This window comes from Petromyzon marinus, chromosome 39 (assembly GCF_048934315.1).
Source record: "Petromyzon marinus isolate PM22_M1 ecotype Great Lakes invasive population chromosome 39, UKy_Petmar_22M1.pri1.0, whole genome shotgun sequence".
NCBI classification, from domain to species: Eukaryota; Metazoa; Chordata; class Hyperoartia; order Petromyzontiformes; family Petromyzontidae; genus Petromyzon; species Petromyzon marinus.
In genome coordinates this window covers 17602294-17628754 of record NC_133705.1, presented here as the reverse complement: position 1 = coordinate 17628754, position 26461 = coordinate 17602294, and the positions used below count along the sequence as shown (strand labels likewise).

At 43.6% G+C, this 26461-nt stretch overlaps 1 protein-coding gene across 7 annotated transcripts in view; it reads right to left on the bottom strand.

Annotated features, from left to right (window-relative positions):
* Nucleotides 1–3337: 3337 nt before the first annotated feature.
* The window catches only part of KAZN (kazrin, periplakin interacting protein), a 94407-nt gene continuing 71283 nt past the window's right edge, over nucleotides 3338–26461 (bottom strand). For 2 of the 7 annotated variants that reach the window (XM_032968132.2, XM_076072976.1), the window contains exons 13-17: nucleotides 26284–26379; nucleotides 25765–25866; nucleotides 25189–25358; nucleotides 20092–20118; nucleotides 3338–16020 (exon numbers count right to left, since the gene is read on the bottom strand). In XM_032968132.2, the coding sequence (XP_032824023.2) occupies nucleotides 15831–16020; nucleotides 20092–20118; nucleotides 25189–25358; nucleotides 25765–25866; nucleotides 26284–26379 (585 nt within the window). In that variant the 3' untranslated portion in view covers nucleotides 3338–15830. Of the gene's footprint in view, nucleotides 16021–17583; nucleotides 17705–20091; nucleotides 20119–25188; nucleotides 25359–25764; nucleotides 25867–26283; nucleotides 26380–26461 lie in introns of all 7 variants that reach the window. The other 5 variants (XM_032968134.2, XM_032968133.2, XM_032968138.2 and 2 more) reach the window with 5 other exon arrangements.

Here is a 26461-nt window from a genome sequence, read left to right as displayed (position 1 = left end):
ATATATTATGGTTGATAATGATAGAGATTAGGAGAATTTAAATACATTATAAACTAACAAGTATTTTTCTTCATTAATAAAGATCTGGAAATGTATTCAATCAACAATAATTGTGCGTAATAATGTTTATTCTATTATATGATTATGATAATTATTATTGTACAATTATCAATTATAATCATGACCATTGGTACTACTTCATGTAAAAGCTCACGAGCGCATAGTGTAGAATATATATTTAAAAATAATGACACGTTTGCCAATTAAAATGGAATTAAATCCCCTTGCGGTTCATTGTACCACAAGTGTTGAGGTCCATTAGGAGGTACTAAATTGGCATAAAGTGTGCTAATTCCAGACATGACGAAACCGCACTAATGGTTAGAGGATCTCATGGCATAATGTAGTGAGAATTATGAGTCATGCTGGGGATCGCTCTACACTTGGCAACCAACAAGAATACCTCTTCAAGTGCTGGGGCATCAGGTGACACGTTCTGTGCCGGAGTGGAGGCAGATGCCTGCGTGTCCAGATCAGGCTATGGTCCGGCTGCCAGGCGATGAAGCGTCAGCTCGGAGAGCTCTTGCCATGCACGTTTGTGACAGAGAAGTCTCGGGGCTCGCCTCTTTGTTCTGCCAGTTTTCCGCAGAACTCCCCCAAGTCTCCCCCAAGTCTCCTCCAAGTCTCCTCCAAGTCTCCCCCAAGTCTCCTCCAAGTCTCCCCCAAGTCTCCCCCAAGTCTCTCCCAAGTCTCCTCCAAGTCTCCTCCAAGTCTCCTCCAAGTCTTTCTCCTTTACTTTCAAGACTCGCTTCGGTTTTTCCTCTGCCTGGTCCTCCCTGAGGAAGGCAGCACGCTTCTGGTCCAGTGTGGGCCATGGTCTCCATGGAGAGCCAGGGCCGGCTTCGTTGCCTTTCAGCATCAACGATCCATAATACATAATAAGGTTGTTGAGTTAGATTGCGTAAATATATAAATGTGTAAAACCCGCCACCACCCGACACAGCCTACGCGTTAAACTGAGCATTAGCGAAGTTGCATGGAAAATGACGTCACGGAGAGCGCGCCTGCAGCAGTGGGCCGCTGGCCCCAGCGGGGCCCTCGTGCCTGGACGCTGTTTGTCATCTCGATGTTTAATTTGACAATAATGCAATCTCGATTTTAAGCTTTCGTGACTGCAGGGATTCATCTTCTTGGTTCTTTCGGTAAAGTCACGTAGAATGGAAATAAAATAATAAAAACAAAACAATAAAATAAAATTCTCACGACGTTTCGGCCACAACACAAGCAGCCTTCCTCAGGTGAAGAAACAGAACTGTCGGGGAGACAGCGCTTTAGTGAACACTGCCAAGCTTGGCAGCTGGATGGGAGGAGCAGAGCGCCTTGACGAAGAGTTTACATATCAACAGAAGGATTTACCATTGAAATAGCTGTGTCAATGTGTTGGATTAGCAGGATGTTAAAGTCAGAAATTAGCATGTAACTGGGAGATCAGCACCACGGAAAGCGACGAGCTTTGTTCAGACGGACGAGTCCATCTATGTTCGGAACGGAGGAGGGGGGAGAGAATTTAGCATTGAAATAGCTGTGTTAATGTGTTGGATTAGCAGGATCTTAAAGTCAGAATGTTAGTGAGTAGCATGTCGGTTTCTTTCTTCTTTTCAACGTTAGCACCACGGAAAGCGACGAGCTTTGTTCAGACGGACGAGTCCATCTATGTTCGGAACGGAGGAGGGGGGAGAGGGAGAAGCAGCCACGATGCGCTGCTCTGTCCTGTGTTGCGTTACAACTACATATATAGTATCGTAATTGTATAGTGACTATACAACAGTGTGGTATACAGTAGGGTTGGTAGAATAATACGTAGTGTAATATTACAAGTCTAATATTTTATAGTCTAAAGTATAGGGCAGTGTATAGTAACGCATTGTATAATTCAATGGTGGGGTTTGTCTATGGCAGTGTATATTACGGTGTATAATCGTGTAATTTAGAAAAAAGTTTAGTTGGAGGAATATCAATATAATGCATAATGTTAGAGCTTACATTGGGTTGTGTATACGATATTATGCAATGTAGTTTAGATTGGAAGGTATAATATTGTAATGTATAGTAGTCTAGTTTATAGCATAGTTGTAACGCAACACAGGACAGAGCAGCGCATCGTGGCTGTTTCTCCCTCTCCCCCCTCCTCCGTTCCGAACATAGATGGACTCGTCCGTCTGAACAAAGCTCGTTGCTTTCCATGGTGCTAACGTTGAAAAGAAAAAAGAAACCGACATGCTACTCACTAACATTCTGACTTTACCATCCTGCTAATCCAACACATTAACACAGCTATTTCAATGCTAAATCCTTATGTTGATATGTAAACTCCTTCGTCAAGGCGCTCTGCTCCTCCCACCCAGCTTAAAAGACGCTGCCAAGCTTGGCAGTGTTCACTAAAGCACTGTCTCCCCGACAGTTCTGTTTCTTCACCTGAGGAAGGCTACTTGTGTTGTGGCCGAACGTCGTGAGAATTTTATTTTATTATGTTTTATTTTTATTATTTTATTTCCATTCTACGTGACTTTACCGAAAGAACCAAGAAGAATATTGCAATCGTCTGCAGAGAGCAGTATGACATCGAGTCTCGAAGTGGGTCGAGCTCGAGCACCAGACGGTGCTCCGAGGTTGCTGGTGGTGGTTCAGTGCCTCTGTGCACCCGAATTGTGTGAACAGCGAGGGGGTCCATGGTCAGCATGTGGTCGATTTCCTTCTCTTCTGTATGGTCATCAGGTGAGGCGATTTACGACTTTCCTCTTGAAGAGCCCGTGATGGGTAGGTTGACCAGTAAGCTCACACAAGGAGACGTTCATGATTTCCGTTTCGGGCGCACAGGGCTGTAGTTTCCGATTACACCTTCGTGACTGGTACAGTGGGTACCACTGTGATATTGAAGTCATTGAGGACTTGTAGTTGATCATGAGGGTTGCTAGATGGCATGCATGCGGAGATGCATGCTGGAAATGAAACCGAGAGACAGGAAGAGAACCACATGGATAAGAGGACACATGCAAATCATAAAAATACACTCATCAATTACTGGGATTGGGATGTCAGAGGTGCTTCCGTGAATATTGTTCTGAGAAGATAAGTTATTGGAGTTATTTAAAACTTCCAAACAACTGTTTTTTCAAGGCATGTGGACGTGCCTCCATGCTGATGTGATCACCAGTCCAATCTTTCGCCAAAGGAAAACACTTCGTGCCATGGGCTGCACGATGAAAATGTTTCACAATGGAGCCACCTACTTTCTTTAAGAATAATATAGCATTTGTAAGTGTGCAGAAGGCAGACAGAGTTTAAAACATTTTATTTCAGTTTTAAATTCATCTTTGCCAATAAGCCCGAATCATGATTAGGCAGCGACACTAATAACCCGCTCAAAAACGCATTGGAATAGACTCGTGCAGACTGCTGGATTCGCAAAGTCCTTTAAGGACTCTACTTAGGGTTGCCAACCTTTCCACAGAACAAACCCGGATATATTTCCATCAGTCTAGGTCTGTTATCAAAACTGTGCAGTACACTGGAATCAAGTTTAATACAACACCGGTACCAGATCTCAGTACAACTCAATCCTTGCCACTCGAATACAGATGCCAATTCCTGGACTGTCAACACCGGACAGGTGTTAAACCCTAATATCATACAACTATAGGAGATTTCTGCAGCATTTACCAAGTTTTCATTAAAACCAGTGTTTAAAAAATATATATACACAAAAATCCTACACGAACAATACATAACAGAATTTCCTTGGTAAAGATACAAGGAACGCACTACGCATCGTATTTGTCCGAGAGGTAATGGGTCAGGGAATCATGAGCAGCAGTAGCAGCGTTCCACTTGCATCGGCACTCTGCCTACTCGCTCGCTCGCAGGAATAACGTTAAATATTAGCCTGCATGTAAATTAATTTAAATCTTATGTACAAGTAATTACTTCCTCGACATTGTTATATACAATATATATAATTAGGACACAAATGGCATGCTAAATTTGTTAACTCATATTCTCTTTAAGTTTGTGCAAGTACACACCGCCGGATAGGAGTGGAACGCACCACAGCGCCACCTACTCCCTGGCTCCCAGGCACCACAGCGCCACCTCCGCCCTGGCTCCCAGGCACCATAGCGCCACCTCCGCCCTGGCTCCCAGGCACCACAACGCCACCTCCTCCCTGGCTCCCAGGCACCAACAGCGCCACCTCCTCCCTGGCTCCCAGGTACCACAGCGCCACCTCCTCCCTGGCTCCCAGGCACCACAGCGCCACCTACTCCCTGGCTCCCAGGCACCACAACGCTACCTCCTCCCTGGCTCCCAGGCTTTACGGTCAATGCTTTCCTGTCTGTAAAGAAACCTGACAGCAGTGGCACTGTGTGATTAGCTAAATGCCTGATTGTTACAACACATAGGACATTTCTGTCCTCAGAACATTTCATCACAGTGATCACAGGCTGGGGTGATGCAAGTTACTCTCCAATATCATCAGAAGACAGACCTAAATGCAAGTAAAACAACATAGTTAATATCAAAAACTTAGATCAGGAGGTAGCAGAAGTAAAACTGATTCTAAGCAACAGATTCAAATTCCTCACGAAAATGATTAAACGGATGTCACCACTTTAAAGAATGAATAAATAACATTGTTATAGATAGTACATTGATGGTAATGGGCAAAGTAAGAAAGTAAACGATAAGTATTGTAGGAGTGTAGAAGTTTTATAGAAGTGTTGTAGGAGTCTAGAAGTTTTATAGAAGTATTATAGGAGTGTAGAAGTATTGGAGTGTAGAAGTGTTGTTAAAAGAGCATTTACCACTGCCATTTGCAATATGAATTAAATGGAGAGCTGTATGCCATGTGCAATCAATGAACTTCAACATAATGGGACCAGCTGTTGATTCAAAATTAGCAGACGTATTTAATTCAATACCAATAAGAAATGCCTCAATATTGGAACGATGCAATACATCTGTCTTCTATTGAAAAGAAGACAACTGATTATCAATATTTCTGATCCATTTACATCTCATCAGCACGTTTGCAGACGCCTGCGATCCAGCAGCGTGTGAAGCTGAGCTTTGATGGACCACGCATTGGTGAAACTCCCCAGCTCCTACCAAATGGTGCCATCTCCTGGCTTGCCAGGGTATGATGGCAGGACAAGTGGGTGAATTTCCATGTCTCCTCCATCTGTTTGGGAATTGGGTGTTATCCCCCCTCCCCTCTCTCACGTGACTTTCCTCCAGGTGTCCTCCCACATGTATAAAACACTCATACTGGTAGGAACGAAGTTGTAAACTGAGTGTACCAGCCTGCAATAGATTAATGTGTCCGTCCGTCCGTCCCCTTTCAATACTTTAACGAAGTGAAATCTCGTGCTGTTGGGTGTAAAATCAGCAATAGACAGCGCAGAGACTTGTCCTACCAGCCCACCCTGCAGGGACCTGTTTAATGGGGAAGGCCAAACATCCTAACACAGGACATAGAGCTTGGGTAATTGTTGATACTGGTTCTAGTTGCCTTTCAGCTTGTCTGTACTTTTCCCGCACCTCAGTGAGAAATCTGTCCACGTTACAAATCCTACTGCGGTGTTTTGAGATGCAATTTGCACGAATGACGCCATTAAAAATAAACTTTACATTTTTCACGATGATAATAGGAAACCATATAATGGACAATTAAGAGGCCAATGATGTGAGCAAGCTGTATTTATAACAAAAAAAATCATGTTCTAATATTTACCACACATTGACTATGAATCAGATTCTAGAAAATACAAATTAATATAAAAAAAACATAATGCCTGGTGTTTGTAGACAATAAAGATGAATCTTGACTTAGAGCTTTCGTGACTGCAGGAATACATATTCTATGGGTATTTCGGTAAAGCCACGTAGATGGAAAAATAATACAAAATTCACGTTTCGATCGCAACACAAGCAATCGTCTCCAGGTGAGAGAGCTTCTCTACAAATATTGCAGGAATCTACGTGGCTTTACCGAAAGACCCATAGAATAAATAAAGATAAATTTTATTCTTTTAAACTCTCACAATCCAAAGACTTAATAAAAAATAGATATCAAATATCAAGACCATTTATAGAGAAGTAATTGCTAAACTTAGACTGGCTGTAGAAATTAGCAAGATACAAATGAGAAGAGGAGTCTGGGTACGAGGTATGGTTTCAGGATGGTTGTCCACAGCAACATTAGATTATACAAATTGGATTGGAGAAATTAAGGCTTAAAGATAATACATTATTTAGACTTAAAACTTTCGTGACTGCAGGAATTCATATTCTTGGTTCTTTCGGTAAAGTCACGTAGAGAGAAAACAAAAATCAAAATTAAAAGCAAAAAACCCACGACGTTTCGATCGCAACACAAGCGGTCTTCTTCAGGTGTTTTTTGCTTTTCATTTTGATTTTTGTTTCCTATCTACGTGACTTTACCGAAAGAACCGAGAATATAAGATAATACATTCACCATCTCGGATATACTGACGGCATCGTCATTATAACAACTAATGGTTATGAACTAGAGTCAATGATGGAAGAAATTAGCAACGGTGGAGAATCTGGGCGAAAGATAATTGAGCATAACATATCATACGGCAACTGCGCTTAATCAAATACAGAGTGCTTCAAAAAGGTTAACACTTGTACAGGACTATCGTTTTTAATGGGAAAAAGAACGGATAATATACTGTAACATAACAAATGTATCTTAATCGCTTCAAAAAGTAAAATAGTCTCCACTTGTTCGCCATCATTGTCAACACGTGCCTGGAATCTTCTCCAGGTGCCCTCCAGAGCCCGGAGGCAGCACGTTTCTCGTGGCATCGTTGCAAATTATCGGAAGTGTTACCATTTTTTTGAAGCACCCTGTCAAATAATGGTTGGAAGGATACAACTGGAAAACACAACAGATTACGTAAATTATTCAAGTCAGATCGCGATCACCACGATGACATGAAGAGGTGAGTGCGGGCAGGGTGGAATTGCGTTTGGTATAAGCAAGTCTCGAGGGACATGTTCAATCAGTACATATTTCCTAATATGAGATGGATCAGAAACATGGGCAGTGAAAAAAACAAATCAGAACAAAACCTGAAAAGTGATGCAAGAATCATGCAGGGAATTCGACCGGGAGACAGCAGAACACATATTAGAGACATCTTGACTGATATACAAAGTGTGCTTAGGCAGGACACATAAGAGGCGAGATAAAATACTTGATGGACAAGACTGGTGATGAATGTCAGATAAAGGAGGAAAACAAGGCCGAGAGTCCAACTACTGCAGAGATGGAGCGATGATGTGAGCTCACGTGTTGGAGCGAGCTGGTTACGGCATTGCAAGACCATGAATGATGGTGAAGACATAAATGTGTTCATCCAGCAGTGGATTGATTGTGGCTGCACCTTGCCAACATCTTCGCTGTTATGCGTTTCAATGTAGGTGAACAAGCCTGACACAGTGTGTATATATTGTGCATGCTACCGCCTCCAAACAAGGCTCTTCCTGCATAGAAACAATGTTACATGGATGCTTGCTCACAAGTACAGCTCATGATGAGAACAGAGCAGCACCATGGAAAGTGTGCACATTATAGAGAATGCTGCTCGATGTTTATTCATCAATGGTAATCCCAGCACACCTCTTGAGTGTTTCTCATTCTTTCTAAGACATAGCCAATAAAAATGATATTTTTGATCACAATAACCTTGGAGTATGTAGGAGACATTCTGGAAAGAGCAACACATTGGTTTAGAACACAAAAAGTAGCTGTAAGAGTGATGTAATTTCACCATCCACATCAGTGGTTCCAGACGTCTCTGGACCCGTAGATAAGCATCAACGATCACATTTTTTTTTATAAAACTACCATACAGTAAAGCAAATGTGCTGTTTTGAGGAAAAAAAAATCTACAACAGTTTGGCAAACCACTTCCCAGGGCCTCGTGAGCCACAGCGGCGTGCAGACCGTAGGTCGGGACCCACCGATCTCAGAAATATAATTAAACACAATATAATTAAACACAAGATAATTAAACACAAGATAATTAAACACAATATAATCATTCGCGTCGCTGTGGAGAATATCAGTAACAAAATAAATAAGCAAACCATACACCTCCTTCGCACTGATGGGTTGTGTAAAATATACTTTTATTATTGTTTTACGTGGAAGGCTAAATAGGTCAAATAAAATATCTTGTCTGATTAATTACTTATTATGTTTATATTCTCCACAATGATACGAATGAGTGTTAAGTATTATATAGTTTTGTGTCAAACGAGGACCCAAATCTCAGAAGCGTTCCATGCCTACAAATCTCTGGCGGTTCACCAACATTGACTCTTCTGATGGGACAATACATTTTGGACTCATTCCAGTTTTCCTGTATTGAACCAATGTTGCTGAAATTATTCACTCACAGAAGGCCGTGGAGTTCACGGAATGTGTAATTTTATATCTGCTATCTGTTAATGGAATTAAGAAAGCGTAGAGCAGAACAATATTGCATATACATAGCAGTTTCAAACTAAGCAAAATAAGTATTGGGAGGGTTTGTACTTTGACTAATAACAGTTCGTATACCATACATATATTCATATTAAATCCACACGGGCTTTTGTTTCATAATATGCACAATACGCCTGGTCTTCAGGTATGGATCCAGCTCCTTGTAGAATGTTGTGGTTATTTTAAACAAGCCTGCACCCATATCGTGTTACATCAAACATAAACAAATTGTAAAGTAAAATGCCTACATGGAGCAACGTGTTTGCGTGGCAGTAAGAGTTCCTCTTAATATTTCATCAGAAAACTATTATATTGTATAATTTGTAAAAATTACATATGTACAAATTAAGCACTGATGTTATACACAGTGTTTTTTTTGCCTGCAACAGTGCTGATATTATTTATGACCGTACGAAACAACTTCACCCCAGTGCGAGCGTCTACTACCCGACATTTAGTGCAAACGGTAGCCAATCTGGGACAGGAGACACCATGCATGAGTGAGTGCTCAAGCTGTCGATATTGTCTTCTCTGTATGTAAAAGTTGCACACCATTCCATTGCTGCACTACAAAATATTCAGATAAATACTCTTCTCTCCGTTCACTTTTAAAACTAAATATTTAAATGTTAAATGCATTTAATTGAAAGTACTGCTTTACACACTCCCCCCTGGCTTATGATACATTCAGTAAGTCAGCCAGCACTCAGGGACTTTCAAAAGCCTATAATAGCTAGAAAGTGAATTGTTCTCCATGTTCTTAGCTAAAGAAACCTGCCAGAAGTTGTCACAGCATAAGTCCCCGTAGGGATACGTGGGGAACAACAAGATTGCCCGCAAATTATTGTAGGAGTTGCTGCCGAAGCAGCCACTTCAGCCCATTGGACATTTGGCTCACGATGTTCCTGTCGTACCGACGTCTCTGTTGAATAGTAACAAGAAGCAGACACGACGCTCCTTCCCATATCTATCCCTCCACATCTCATCAGCCACACAGCATAATTTCAGGACTACTGATTCAACACATGCAAACTTTGGACCAGTTTCAACATTCAGTGTTTCAACAGCATTGTTGAATCAAAGCTGTTGAAATGATTCGCTGTATGGCTGATGGGATGTGTAAAACGTACTTTTATTTTAATGTGGTGGCCCAGCTATGGAAAGGATGATGGCTGCTCATTTATAGTGGTTCTTAAATTCTCCACAATGACGCTAAATGATGTTGTGTTGACGTTCTACAGCGAACTGTTCCCCGTCGTTCCACTGCTGTCTGTCACAGCGAACTCATTCCCATGGCACGCGCAGACCCTGCCGCGAGTGCGGCTGGGCCCCTTGGTGAAGACCAATCAGTGAATGGCGCAATTAGCGAATGCATGAGACGCAGACATTTGGAAAGAGCATTTCTGGGTACAGATGACAGCTAGAGGACATTCTACATAACCAGGGGTGAGCACCACGTATCAATATTTAATTTGTTTGACTGGTTGATATTAATTGTGTAAATTCAAACTGAATACATTCTTTTTAACACGTAGGCTTTCGCGCCAATATCATCCATAATATATTTGTTTTTGGGTTAGACCGCGTAAATGTGTGTCGTTAAACCCGCCACCACCCGTTCGGATAGCTACCGCCTTAGTGCTGCGTGGAAGCGAATCATCAAATAATACATTATTTAAATGCATGCCTATAAAAGGCAGCGTACTTCAATAGAGATTACCGTTGGTAGGGCTATTTTAATAAACACAATAGACAGGAAGGACAAGTTCAAAGGGCTCGCGTAACGTACATGCATGATGAACATGCGTAATGTACGTTGCCTCAGTAATCCCCCCCCCCCCCCCACATTGCGCAATAGCGCAGAAGCGTGGTCACCACATCTACGCCTCTATATAAGGAACGAAACAGTTAAGACTTCTCCACAAATCTGGCTGTCGCCTGATGAAGCTGGTTGTAATTACTGGCGAAACGTCGTACTCAGATTGTAAATGTTGTGACTTGGCTCTCCAACACACCGGTTAGTGCTGTACTAATGACGAATTGGCACGTTCTGTTTACGTGACAACCCTTACTAGTTGGCTGTGTCGGGTGGTGGCGGTTATTAACGACACATATTAACGGGATCTAACCTAAAAAACTCTAAATTTGTATTTAAAGCTTTCGTGACTGCAGGGATTAATATTCTTGGTTATTTCGTGACTTTACCGAAAGAACTAAAAAAACTCTATTATGGATGTATACATTCTTGATTTAAAATGTTTCTACACGTGTTCTTTTGTGTTCGCTATGTATGCGTCAGTCAACACCGTGGACTGACATAGATTGTCATGGTTATTACGATGTATGCCTCTGAAGCGAGCATTTATTGCACCACTCTTGGTACATGTGGCTTTATTTCACTGTACCCCATCGAAAATGGAACAGATGTTTGTCTAGCATCCAAAATATTAGTTTATTTAAAATGTAATGCGTTGTCATCTTCAATTAGTAACTTTGTCTGTGTAATGGACATTGAACTTAGCCTTACAAGGACATCCTGGATGGAGAAAAGTTAGGTTAAAATAGACAGGTTTAATTAATATCATAAAATTACTATATCGACAATTTCCATTATTTGTATGAAATTTAAAGGTTAACTTTTTAGCAGCGATTGGGGGAGGAGATTGATTGGGGAAGTGAATAGGTTGGGCTCGGAGGCACAAGATGTGTGTCAACTCACATTTGGTATTTTTCACTTAAACCTCCGGTTTAACAACATTGCGCCAATTTACAAAAGAGTAAAAGGGCAGGTTTTTCACACAACTGTTCAGCACAGGCTCACAGGCCCACAATATAAGCGGCCAGCAACAAATAGCACCATCAAAGCTGTAACAGATAAGAGTTCAACATTACTCGATTACTTGACTGAACAGGGTTATAAGTGTTTGGAAAAATATAAGATGTAAAGGAATTCCATCTGATATAAACTCATCTAAACTGTATGCACATTTCCAATGACAATTCCAAATGACTACCCATAAGAAGCCCCCTGTCACTTGTCTCGTTTTACTCCACAGATACACACAAATACAACACCAGAGCTACGTTTGTACCCAGATTGGGATTTAACTTCATCCATCACTATTACCAATGCCCTACTGCCTAAGCCACGTTTGATTAATGGGTACAAATTACTAAAGCCACGTGGACTTATAAAGTGTCTAACTGGAACTACATCCCAACACGCGGTACACGAGGGACACGCACATGGACGGGATTTGTGTGTCAGGATTTATGGGGTGCTAGATGGTAGGGGTTTCTGGGCAGGTAGGGGAACGATGTATTGTAATGTTGCAAATGAAAACAATTAGTGTCGTTATGGAGAATATAAGTAATAAAAACATACGCAGATTGGCACGGTTGGCTAATTACGGTGCAAAAGAAGTTAAACATACCTACATGACTCGCCAAATATATATATTTTTTTAAATGTACATCTCTCCAAGAAGGCTGTGTAGATGATTAGTTGTGTAAAAGAATACTTATTATTTTATTTTATCGAGTGAGACAATGGGAAGGAGGCGCATTAATAGAAAATAGTCAGAGGCAGAAGGGCCTCTAGAGCGTGCATGGCTAGCAACGGGACATTCCAGACAGGGGCAACTGTGGAAGAGTGCCCTCCCACTGAGTGGCGGTCGACTCTGATTTCTGACCGAAGGAAGGCCTTGGTGTGTGGAGCAGAGTGAGAAGGGAAAGGTAGGTGGGGGCCAGTCCATGGAGAACCTCAAAGGTGGCGAGGGCAATCTTGTTATTGACCGGAGAATACATTGAGCCAGGAGGTCGTGACATCAGTTGAGACATCATTGCATGTCTGGCCACAACTATATTCTCATCTGACTTGCCATGGAATGGCTGTATTAATAATTCAGCTGAGGAGGCATTGAAGTAGCTTCGTTTTTTTCCCCATGAAAGCCTCTTTCTCTCCAAACAATGAATACGATAGAAATCAGAGATTCGGCGAGAGTTGGAATGCTGTTGCGATATCTAGGGTGGCACGCCCAGTTCCCACTTCACTATACTTGATTGAATTCAGAGCAAAGCAGTCAGGTTGACGGTTGATCCAGCAGCCACTAATTAACTTTAGTCACTCGCTCACTCACTGGTGGTCCGGCGTCTCTTTATCAGGCATCTGTCGCGACTATTTCCACGACTCGCGACGAGGTCACACCACTTCTCTTTTACTTCTTTCTTCACATTGTCCACTATGGAATTCCCTCCCATCATATTTTTTCCGAAGCTCTTAAAATAATGTTCCCGAATGGAATAAATAAGTTAACAAATTTATTTCAACTTTGTTAGTGCTATTTGTTGATGGCCACATTTTTGGATTTTGGGTCTGGAATCAGCAACTGTTTAACACAAAATGTATACTCCTGCTGTATTCACATGGCATGACCTTGCAGATAGAATGTCATTGTTTATAAGCAACTCATAGAAAGGTGTGTACCTTTACCTTCACATGACAGTGGAATCCTGAATATCTTTGAATACATTGGAAAGAGGGCCAGGAGGGGCCATAGGTTTCCTGTTATCCGCAAAGCGTGCTGCATGTTCAGACACAACAGTGTCCACATTTCACTGCGAATGTCAACACTGGAGCGATGTTTCCACGTGGCAGTGTAGTGAGGGCCACCCGAGCTTTCCAGCTTCACGTCTGGGAAGTATTCCTGTGAAGGGAACATGAGGAACATCACCTGCACCACTTGAGTGTTAATCTGCCACTGGAACCAGTTAATCTGCCACTGGAACCAGGCAACGTCAGTCATTTCGTGGCCAAATGAGCGTTGAGGCGATGCTCATCTCCTGTTTTCAGCCCTAAGCCAGCGGTGGAAATTCGACATTCCTATGGCAGGGGTGAGTCTATCCATTAAACAACCACTGTCAATCTTCCCCACAAGGTGGTACTCATTTAATGACTCCGAGGGATGATGGTCTGAGTCAACCCCCGAACAGGATTTGAACTTACAACCTTCCGAATGGGAGCCACTTGCCCTACCAGTCACTTGGCTGGTTAAGAAATCATGAATATTGAGGATGACGGTTCAGCAGATAACAGTTGAGTTTTTAATGTATTAAAAATACCATGAAAATAATTTTTGAATAAAATAGCTAATACTTGAATCAGAGTATTAGGCAAAACGAGTGTCTTTAATCAAAGCCCCATTGTGTTACACGTGAAAAATAAAACTGTAACCTGTCCAAACCACACAATGTGATCACCTTATTCCGTGCACAGTGGTTTCAACCAGGTCGCGCGTGGTATAAAAACTGCGTCAAATCTGGTAATGAACAGTGGGTAGAGTGGAACTATTAAACATTCTGAAAGGGCATTTACATGAGGTAACAGATTAGTGGTATTAACACAATGTAAACATAAGGTAAATCTGATGCCCTGCATGTGGAGGAACCAGCCATGCCTATGGGTTCTGACCCTGGAGCCAACTCCGACTCAGGCCAGCACAGTGTACGTCTCACCACATCGGACATGAGCACTGACAACGCTAAGCCAGATTTATTAGCTACATACCAGTGGAGACGAAGTCATTCATTACCACACGATCATTATTCATACAAGCTGCCAATGGATGTCAAGCATGGCTGGGACTTTACCAAAATAATCCTGCCACCCTCCTTGAACACGAAGGCCTCAAATCTTGCACCCACCATTGCGCAAGATTAATGTATGTTGTTGTTTTTGAACTTCTTTCACACTGTACTTAGCCAACCGTGCTCATCGGAGGCGCGGGGGAAGGACAACCAACTAAACACAACAAGCAGTTCTAAAGAAATTGAGTTTTCACTTTAGAAAACTAATTTGAACACGGAGGCCTCAACCCCTTCCCTCCTCCATTGCGCAGGATGAAGATGTCATCATGGCCAAAGCCGAAGACCATGATGACACCTGAACTTTCCTGTGCATATAACATTCACTTTTGACCAAGTATGGACTATATTTCTGTAGCAGTTCTATCCACTAATTATAATTATCTGTGCTAAACATAAAATACGTATATTTATAAAAATAAAGACATAACTGTTGCTGTATTTTGATTGTATACTGTAGATCAGGTGACACCGGGAGTGTATCTGCAAATAAATAAGCAGACAATACGGCCAGGCCCCACTTCTAACAGAGGGAGATTTCCGAGAAATATCTGGCGGCAGTCCACCAGCAACGTTCAAGTGAGACTGCCTATATTGATGAGACACTGAATATCAATATTGGTCCAGTTTTCTTGTGCTGAATCAATGCTACAGAAATTATGCACTTCCAGAAAGCCGTGTGGCTGATGGGATGCGTCAAAAAATCTAAAATAAATCTTGTGAAGGGGCAGATATGGGAAAAGTGTGTATTGTCTGCTCTTTAATGTGTTCGTTATATTCTCCACGATGATAAATTTTAATGTATTCACGTAAAATGGAGTTCCAGGTAACCCAGACAGAATCGTAATAATCAACGTTGTTGGGGTACGTAAGTTTGTAACCTGATTAAAAACAGGTAATTAAAAACGGGTTATGTAAGTTTGATTAAAAACAGGAACAGTTTCTCTGAGAGGAACTGAGAAATGTGACATTTCCGTTCTCTCGTCTTCTCTTCCTGTACGTTACATTGCTGCTTCTATGATCACATACTGGTCAAGTTAAAATAACAAATATAGTACGAATAAAACCTAAGTGTTGCAGATAAGTGGCCTTCTTAAAGAATCACAACGTTCCTCTCGACAGTGAAAAAAACAGAGCCAGTTTTACTCACCACGTGTTTGTACTTAATCACAGTTTTGGATACGAGCCGGTATGTGACGGAACGCCACACGGGCACTGCTCAGAACACTAAAACACGTTCACCGACACTTCTCAGAACGGTCCCAATTCCAATATTACGCTGTTTCCACAGAGGGGAAAATGGAGTAAACATGGGCTGCGTGATTAAGAGGTTTTATACCAGCGCTTCTACGTTTACATTTTGACCACTGCTTAGTCACGTACAGTAATACGAGTATGCACACAGGCGTTGGTCAGTGAACTCTGTAGAGGAGCCAGTGCATGCAAGGCCTGAGCTGACCGGTCACCAACACTGCTGGGCCTCGACTTGTCCAATTGGCTTGAGTGTTGCAGTCCTATTACCAATGAACACCTTGAAGTCTCACAAGCTTACTTTCTTGCTTCTCGTATGCAGCCTCCACTAACCCCAACACTTTCACCATGGCCAACAGTGTCATGTGTGTCCATTAAGTATGAAGAACTCTGATTGGAGCCTTCCGCTGCAGCGCCCGGTAGCTGGAGGGCAACGTGCTTCAAGTGAAGAGTCCTCTCCCTCAGTCGTGTCTCTGGCGGAGTGGTGTGCTCCAGCATCACACGCCCGTCTCCTGGTCGTACTTCTGGCTAATGCTGAGCCCCAGGGAAGCCTGGTGGACATGCACACAACAGAAAAGCACAACGTGTTTCAACGGTGATGTAAATGTCAGCACTCTGCAGTCACATCATATTGTTACATTACTATATTAAGTCTGTGAAATTGGTGCTCAAGACAGGCTCAGCCATGCAAATGTCTGGAAGCAAACGTGCCATTTGGTGAGTGTTATAAACAAGGTAAGGAAAAACGGTTGTGCTGGGAGGGGCACGTGTGGGGGATGGGGGAGGGACAGATTGCCAAGATGCGAATTTAAGTGGTCTCCACGAGTTCTGTGACCAAAGGGAAGAGTAGACCTAAGACCGAATGATGGGAGACGGTCAGGGCAGAGCTTGGAGGTTACGTGTCTCGACTTTACAAAAGTGGAGATCTGGCGGAGGTAGAAATCGTTGGCGAGGTGCGGTGGCATCGACGGCTTTGGCCACGATGACATCTCGATCGTACAACTCACTATGTAAGGTATCGCTGCAAATGTTTCATCAAGAATATCAAAGCAAGTAAGCTCATATTTTACTTGTTTTTGTATTGCGTTTTACATACAGCAGCTGTGTTTGGCTGCTTTTCCCTTGCTTCACTGATTAAATAATATTCATTTAACTATTTCACCTGGAATCACCCTTGTAACATCTCATTTGCAAAGTTGTCCATGGTGTCAAGTGACATAACGACACAAATACACACTTTTAACATCTATAACTTATACAGTATGCATTTATACAATAAATATAACACCCAGCCAAACATATGAAGAAATTCATAAATAATGAGGTGGAGGACAGCGCTGGTTCATGAAAAATGCACTCTCAATGTTGTAAATTTTACGTGAGTTTTAATTACGGATTGAAACAGGTTGTGATTGGTGGTATAATTCAGTGCGTTCCATGTTCAAGCAGCTGTGGCTGTGCCTGTCGGGGTTTTTTTCTGTTTATATATATTGTCCTTACTTCTACTACTCAACGTATTTTTACCCAGAGATGCATCATTACTATCAGATCACTATCACCAACCCGCTCTTGCAAATGAGGCCATGTGTAATGTGTCTCAATGGACTTATTTCGTCTCCTGGTTAAATAAAAGCTACGACTAACCATCTACGTCAAGCCTGGCCTTCCCTGAGTTGCGCTGTTACGCTACTCACATCATACGAAACAGGAAAATACATGGTAGAGGTGCAGTCCTGCAATTACTGGCTCACGCCACCGCTGGCGGAAGTGCCTCAGAAATGCCTCATGAGGGCATTTGGTCTGCCCTTTTACTTTGACCAGATGTGTTCGAAGATTTGGGCGTATACAAACTTTACCCCACGACACACGACCTGGTTGAACCCATTTACACCGCTGAGTGTGCGATGGGGATTTAAGACACCTGCACCGTTGTTACAACTGCTGCGCCAGGAGATAGAATCGAACCGACGTCCTTTGGATTGGAAGTCCAGTGTGCTGACCGTTATACTACGGGCGCTATGTGAGCATTACGATTATCCACAATATATTAACGTTGGTTATACGGAATTGTCTTCCGAGGAAAGCCAGGTTTACGTATCGTGCTGGGCACTCACTCTCAAACTGCGGCGCTCGCTAGCCTTGCCGTTGTGACTGCGCAGGAAGGGCTGCGTGTCTGAGCCACGGCGAGACACAACCTGCTTGGTCTCGCGCTCCCGTGCCTTGTCAAAGCCAAAGCTGCAGCCCCACGCACAAACACAAGTGCACGCCACGATATGTCACGCGAATAAGCCAGGGCTTTGTGCAGCTGCGTTGTCCACCAGCGGTGCTCAACTTTCTGGACCCGCGAACCACCGTCCACCCTCACCACCAGGCACCATCACCGACATCAAAACGACTCTAAATCATATGAGCTGCAACACAAGGGCCTTCCGGACCACGTGTTCACAAACCATATGTTGGGAACAACTGGTTTACACATTAAAACATTGTCACATTAACTCTACACTCAACATTCATGTAATCCCACGAAGAGTTGGAAATAATAAATTTTCCCACCAACTCTGTGCTTTTACCTCCTGCAAGATAATAAACCACCAGTATTTTTAGTTGGGGGCATCGAGACAGCGTATTTTAAACACAGCTGCTGCACACAGGCCCAATTTCCAAAACGTTAAGCGGTCAGCAACAAACAGCACTATCAACGTTGTAACAGACAAGGGTGCCACGTGTTTCTTGAATTGAGCAAGGTTAATGTAAACTAAACTATTTTTTTTTATTTTACCAGGTAAGGCCCACTGATCTATATAGCTTTTTTTTTAGAAGCGACCTGGCCACAAATGATAAATCAACGAAGTGGCTTATTATGTGGAAATGTATATCAGCCAAATACTCTAAACGCGTGTTTCTAAATGTGGAGGGAAAACCGGAGGACCCAAAGAAAAATCCACGAAACCACAGAGAGAGAGACGCGCAAACTCCAAATAGAAGCGTCAAGGTGGAGATAGAACCAACGACCTCCTTTATACCAGGCGAGGTAGTTAACAACTCGCCGCCGGCTGTAAGAGCTGGGAAATGGAGATGATGGAAGGGAATTCTACAGTGTGAGAATTCTACCAAGTTCTGTGTTTTCAAAACGTTTGTTGGGCATGTCCACCCCTAAACACTGCCATGGAATGCAGAGATACCACTGGACAAACTGCTACTCGGTGACTCCCTGTTGCATCGCTCCAATCACAGCTCTCTCAGGGATGGGATGTCACACGCCCAACAAGGCAGAAGTGGGCAGCAGCACCAATTCCCGTGGTACTGAATTGACAGATGGTTTTGATTATTAAAGTCTACCGAGGTTTTTTTTCTAGTCACCATCATCAAGGCCCTTAATGAACAGCAGGGGATTAAGGACGTGGCAGGCATAAACAACAAACCAAAGCGTTGGCCTCTTGATGGTCATGTCGGCTGAGATCTTGACCAAGACATGTAGGTCCTCTTGAAACTCTCTAAACCTATTATGAAGCGGATTAAAGGAAGTATATGCCCTTACCACAAAAATGTAATGGTCAAACATTTACATATTGTATAAAACAATTCAATAACCATAAGGCAAATTAGTACTTAGTGTGGAATTAACCAGCCATATCTTAGATCTATGTATTAATATAATCATCGGTGAGAGACCAAGAACTCGATGATGATGATGGCACACAAACCAGGTCTAAGCATGGGTCGAGGGTGTAATATAAACATACAACGACGGTCACTGTACAATCATCTTCGTTCACATCGTAGCATGTGGTGTACACTCAGCTTCTATGCAGTGATCCACTCTGCTGTACACAATCGTTTATACTATTATCCGAGCAGCCGATCTCATGAAACAATTGTTTTATGCGTGTGCTATGAAAAAAGCCATTGCTCGAAATACACGCCTAGTGTATATATTTTCCTTTTAGGGCTGTGTGATCGACGAATATGTTGAGTTTCATCGAATTATATTTTGGTTTAGAAGAAGATGCATGACAGCAGCAGATTGTACAATGGCAGCACCAACAATCGTCTGGCTCATGACGCCTTTCTGGCATCACATTTGCCTTTTAAACTCTAGGCTGCTTCAGGCCCAGTGGTGCTTTGTATTAATGGACAGATTGTGTGTGGCCCCCACATATATAGACTCTGTAAGTGATCTGGACGTAATTATATCAGTCGGATTCTTAATAACGGTGTGGAGTTGTGAACAATAATGCATGTCTGTGTCAGTACAGACGAGTGTGCATGGGTGTGCGGAAAGCCCTCGCAGGTGCCTGGTCGTCTGTCATATTGCACTCTGAACAGGCCACAGGAAGACAAACAGAAAGAGTCACAGGGGATGGAAGTGCTGCATAATGCCACTTATGTTATGTTCAGCACAGGCTAATGCACACTATTTGCAGGTGGAGAGCGTGCTTGATACCATTTGGTGTTGTTTGTGAAACAAAATGCCAATTCTGCAGCAGAGCAACGGAGCACCGCTGACAACATATTAGTGAGAGGGAAGAGCAACGCATGCACATGTGGTTCTTAAAGGCCAGAGTGTAAGCTGTCCGCATGCTGTGACATCTCAGGAAAGCAGAGGCAGAGGTACTTACATCCTAAAGGTGGGTTTAGGAAGCTTACTAAAGGAGGGAGACAGAAAAAGACACGTATGAGAACAATGGAAAGCACCAGACGTGCTGAATGATGAAACACTAAAACACTACACTGACTTGCATCATTAACACGTTTGTAAACGTTTAGTTTCAATTTTGATTTATAGAAATCATAACTTCTCGGGTTGCCACATGATTGGCTTTGGTCTGGACAGTCTGGCAAATTAGCATCTGTGTCCATGTGGCAGGAAGTGACATTGTGATAGACCTGAGGTGGACTGAGCAATGTGCCCTCATTTGTTCCCAAGTGGGGACGGTGGAAGTGCTATATCGATGTTTGTTCGCTATTGTTTTTACAAGTCATCATTTGAGTACATTTTGGTTTCTCATCATGCTTTTTATTTATGAAACTGCTTTTTCTTGATTAGATCTGGAAGAAAATTATTTGCAAACACATTGTCAAGGATAAGATTTGCAAATTAATTATGAAAAACAAGAATAGGTATATTCTTGGGTCTTTCGTAAAGTCACGTAGATAGGTTCAAAGAAAAAATAACAGAAAACAACGACGTTTCGGTCGCAACGCAAGTGATTCGGTCGCAACGCAAGCGATTCGGTCGCAACGCAAGTGGTCGTCTTCCTGAAGACGACCACTTGTGTTGCAAATCTTCCTGAAGACGACCACTTGTGTTGCAAATCTTCCTGAAGACGACCACTTGTGTTGCGATCGAAACGTCGCAGTTCTCTGTTATTTTTATTTTCTTTGAACCGATCTATGTGACTTTACCGAAAGACTCAAGAATATGAATTCCTGCAGTCACGAAAGCTTTAAGTCATAAGAATAGGTTTTACCCTTTCTGGCAATAAATTAGGTGTTAATATGTTCAAACACCAAATAGATTAAACCTTTTTCAAGGAATCAAGTTTGTATTAACCACACACTGGCGAAACGTCGTACTCAGATTGTAAATGTTGTGGCTTGGCTCTCCAACACACCAGTGTGCTGTACTAGTGACGAATTGGCATGCTCTGTTTATGTGACAACCCTTACTAGTTGGCTGTGTAGGGTGGTGGCGGGTTTTAACGACACATTTATATATTTACGCGATTTAACCCAAAAACCTCTATTATGGATGATATTGGTCGCGAAAGCCTACGTGTTAAACAGATGTTAACACCTGTTTTATGACGTGACGGGTAAAACCTATTCTTATTTTTCCTACTTTGATACTGACAAAAACGTCCCATGCAAATTAGTTATTGGAGCAGCCTCCTTCGCATTTTAGCAACATTGAAGCCTGAAGCCCACTCAAGGTCAAATTCTCTCACAGCCCCCCTTGGCCATCACCTCAGAATCACTCTCGACTTGACTGTGGGCTATTGCCGTCACCTCGAATCCACCAGCAGAAAAGACAAAATCAAGGGTCAATATCATCCAAAAGCTGTCAGGGGTTCCCTAGGGATTTGACGCTGGGACCCTTCGGACATCAACACAGGCCATGCTCCATTCTATGATAGAACACTGCGCTACGCGTGTCTGATGCAGCAGCTCTCCCATCGTGCTCATTGACACTCAACGCTGCGCAGTGTGCGGTGGGTGGCTCGCTAACATCTACGCCATTGCAGTGGCTGCCAGTACTCGCGAGCATCCCGCCATTGAACATCTCAGAGGATGTTGCAACACTGAGGGATCTCCCTCTGCACATCGACAGCGAATCCCCACCACCCTCCCCCTCGTCTAAGGTGGAGACGTCCGTTGTGGACTCGCGCCTCAACTCTTCTGTCGGCCGAAACGGATCCCAGTGCCACCTAATCGCATGAGATGTGGGGAAAAGCGGATTCCCAAACAAGAAAGGCACCGAAGAAGCGAGGAAGAGCCCTCTGGGTTTCTCTCTGCTGCTCCGGCGACAGTGGGAACAGCTCTCAACCGCGTCCCAACAACAAGTGGACACGGTGTGCATATTTCCTTCATAAATTGAAGATCACGGGCTCACCAAACTGCAAATGTGGTGATGATTGCCCATTACATGCCACGTATTCTGGTGGAACAAGCGGATTCCACTTAGCTATCTCCGATGCTGCAGAATGGCTGATAAAATTAAAAGTACAATTGTAGCTTGTTGCTTTTTCAAATGCCATTGGAAAGAAAAGGAATATCATCCAATTACAAAGTTGAGGACACTGCAGTAAAAGGCAAGGTACTTCATATGTACAACTGCAAAAATGAGAAAAACTAAACACTCAATAAAATACCTTTACACTTAAAAAGTGAAAGTGATTTCCTGCTCTCCATAGTGGTGAGTCTCTCCATATGACAACTGCTGCTGACTTTTTTACAAAGCGGTTCCTGTTTCATCCACCCTAGAAGGATGGTTGGCTGAGTCAAACCTCAACCAGGATTTGAACTCACAAACTTCTAATTGCGAGTCATTTTCAGTGAGGCTTTTCTTGGTAAACAAGAGTAGTAGTAGTAGTAATAATAACACATATAAATAGCAGCAACAGCCGACGGTGGAGCAGGAAGGGGACATGTGGGCCAAAGGCGGCAGCAGCAGCCAGAAGAACGGACTGTGGAGACCACAAAACATCTTCCCATTGGCAGCACGAGGTGAGAGTGGCGTGGCAGCACTGAACAACATTACCCAAGTAATTTTCTGGGAATTATTTAACCTCTGAGATGTTTAACCAATAGAGTTACAATGTGTTCTTATACAATGGGAGGAAACCAGATAACCTAGAGCAGAGGTCATGCAGAACACTGGAGAACATAAAACTCTACATACATACATAACTCTACATACATACATACAAAACTCTACATACATACATACAAAACTCTACGCCTAAGTCGGGAATCTCGCTGTGAGGCACAAGTGTTACCCACGGCGCCTACTAGAAGGCCTTTCAGCTGACGATTTTATTTTATTCCAAGTAAACACCCTTCATATTCACAATTCATAAACCTATCACCTATCACCCACTAACATTCTAAATACACAATAAAAACAGACCACATTTAACTGGCCATCCTCAGCAAGATTCCATAAGTGATAATCTTTCTATAGAAACGAAATCATAAATATCGGTCTTCGTTTGATAGCCTTTGGATGGCTAGAGCAGCAAATACAGTATGTGTGACCTACAGTGAGGGAAACAATTATTTGATCCCCTGCTGATTTTGTACGTTTGCCCACTGACAAAGAAATGATCAGTCTATAATTTTAATGGTAGGTTTATTTGAACAGTGAGAGACAGAATAACAACACAAAAATCCAGAAAAACGCATGTCAAAAATTATAAATTGATTTGCATTTTAATGAGGGAAATAAGTATTTGACCCCTGTGCAAAACATGACTTAGTACTTGGTGGCAAAAACCCTTGTTGGCAATCACAGAGGTCAGACGTTTCTTGTAGTTGGCCACCAGGTTTGCACACATCTCAGGAGAGATTTTGTCCCACTCCTCTTTGCAGATCTTCTCCAAGTCATTAAGGTTTCGAGGCTGACGTTTGGCAACTCGAACCTTCAGCTCCCTCCACAGATTTTCTATGGGATTAAGGTCTGGAGACTGGCTAGGCCACTCCAGGACCTTAATGTGCTTCTTATTGAGCCACTCCTTTGTTGCCTTGGCCGTGTGTTTTGGGTCATTGTCATGCTGGAATACCCATCCATGACCCATTTTCAATGCCCTGGCTGAGAGAAGGAGGTTCTCACCCAAGATTTGACGGTACATGGCCCCGTCCATCGTCCCTTTGATGCGGTGAAGTTGTCCTGTCCCCTTAGCAGAAAAACACCCCCAAAGCATAATGTTTCCACCTCCATGTTTGACGGTGGGGATTGTGTTCTTGGGGTCATAGGCAGCATTCCTCCTCCTCCAAACATGGCGAGTTGAGTTGATGCCAAAGAGCTCCATTTTGGTGTCATCTGACCACAACACTTTCACCCAGTTGTCCTCTGAATCATTCAGATGTTTATTGGCAAACTTCAGACGGGCATGTAAATGTGCTGTCTTGAGCAGGGGAACCTTGTGGGTGCTGCAGGATTTCAGTCCTTCACGGCGTAGTGTATTACCAATTGTTTTCTTGGTGACTATGTGCCCAGCTGCCTTGAGATCAATGACAAGATACCTCCGTGTAGTTCTGGGCTGATTCCTCACCATTCTCATGATCATTGCAACTCCACGAGGTGAGATCTTGCATGGAGCCCCAGGCCGAGTGAGATTGACAGTTCTTTTGTGTTTCTTCCATTTGCGAATATTCGCACCAACTGTTGTCACCTTCTCACCAAGCTGCTTGGCAATGGTCTTGCAGCCCATTCCAGCCTTGTGTAGGTCTACAATCTTGTCCCTGACATCCTTGGAGAGCTCTTTGGTCTTGGCCATGGTGGAGAGTTTGGAATCTGATTGATTGCTTCTGTGGACAGGTGTCTTTTATACAGGTAACAAGCTGAGATTAGGAGCACTCCCTTTAAGAGTGTGCTCCTAATCTCAGCTCGTTACCTGTATAAAAGACACCTGGGAGCCAGAAATCTTTCTGATTGAGAGGGGGTCAAATACTTATTTCCCTCATTAAAATGCAAATCAATTTATAACATTTTTGACATGCGTTTTTCTGGATTTTTTTGTTGTTATTGTGTCTCTCACTGTTCAAATAAACCTACCATTAAAATTATAGACTGATCATTTCTTTGTCAGTGGGCAAATGTACAAAATCAGCAGGGGATTAAATACTTTTTTCCCTCACTCTATATCAGACTAGTAAGGTTAATCATGCCAAGTGTCCTTTACCAGTGCAGGGAAGCGAGTTTCAAGTGCATTCATTTTTCAACACCCCACATCACACATTAGGAGAACAAAGCACATCGCTAATCCACGGCACTCTACAAAACGCACAAATGCCAACTCGCGACGCCGCAAGATGCGAGGACAGCGAGCCGCAGCGAAGCAACGACGGGCCGACGGCACCACGTGGCACCGCCACGCGTTGCGCTGCACAGCGCCGCTGCGGATTTGCGCATCCATGCATTGGCTTGCTGCCTTCCAGCGATCCGACAGGCGGTCGTGCGTCACGCTTGCGGTTCAAGCCAGGCTGGGACCCACCTGCTGGGGTCGACTATGACAGCGAGTTCGGAGGCCAGGTGTCGCCTCAGGAAGGCGTTGTTATGCGGAATTTTCAGCATGGCCGCCAAGCCCTCGGCCGTGAAGCTGCCCTCCAGCACGAGCAGCGCCCCGTGGACACCGCTGCTCACCAGGTGCTCAGAAAACTCCTGCTGGTGAGGGTGGGGAGACGGACGCGTCTGCTCAATTTCAACACGAGCAGGCAAATGCGCGAGTGGGCAAACATTGGGTTTTGTACCTGGTAAAAACTGTTTTTTGATGATTGGTGTCGCCATCTGCTCTACTCTTCCGCGTGTGTCTCTAACTGGAGATCCTCTGAAGCGGCATGCTGCTCAATAGAGGGAGATTGGCCCGCACTAGCGCCAGCTGCCGAATTGGGGCTGCGGAGGCTGTGAGCAGCCTCACGGCCCCACCAGTTGAGCAGCTGGTGCTTTTTCTCCCATCTTTTGACATGGGGAAGATTTTACACCGAAAATGGGACAATATTTGAACTTAGGCCACATCTGCGCTCTGTATGGTAGCACTGATGGTTTAGATTTTGGTGAGTGTATCGCTCACCTTCAGGTCGACATTGCGGACCCACTGCATGACCCGCTGGTTTGTCCACACCACCGTGTCCACATCCCGCACCTCACATAGCTGGCGGCGCCGACTCAGCTCCTGCAAGAGCCACCGCATATCGAGGCCAATAAGACACCATCCGGTTGCACATGTGGCTGTTATCTTGATGCGCTTGTTTACGAAGGAAAGCCTCACCGAGTCTCAAGACTCTTGTTCAGGAGGGTCCTGCAATAGAGGGCGATGATCGCAAGTGGCACCGGAACACAAAGTGTCACAGGACCTTGAGAGTCCACTGTCAAGCAGACAGCGTGTAATACTTTAGAGTTAATACGCACCACAGTATTAACCAGGGCAGCCATCCAGATTCGACCTATGAACCTCTGCAACAGGCAGTGAATGCGCTGCCTCTCAGCCATGTCACCGCCCCGACTGGCAGTGGCGATGAGCAGGGCAGGTGTTGGGTGAGTTGAGCAAGGAGGGTCAGTGTGGACTGGTGGAGGAGGAGGAGGCACTTGCCTCGCGATCGAAGGCCACGCTTCGCAGAAGCTCGATCGCGTGCAAAATGCTTGTCTGATGGAACTTAGATGTGACTCCCAGCAGCTTTTCCAGCTCCTAAAACAAGAGCAACAAACAGGCAACGTGTGTGAAATGCCCCCATGACATGTATTTAATCTCAGTCGGAGTTTCTACTGCT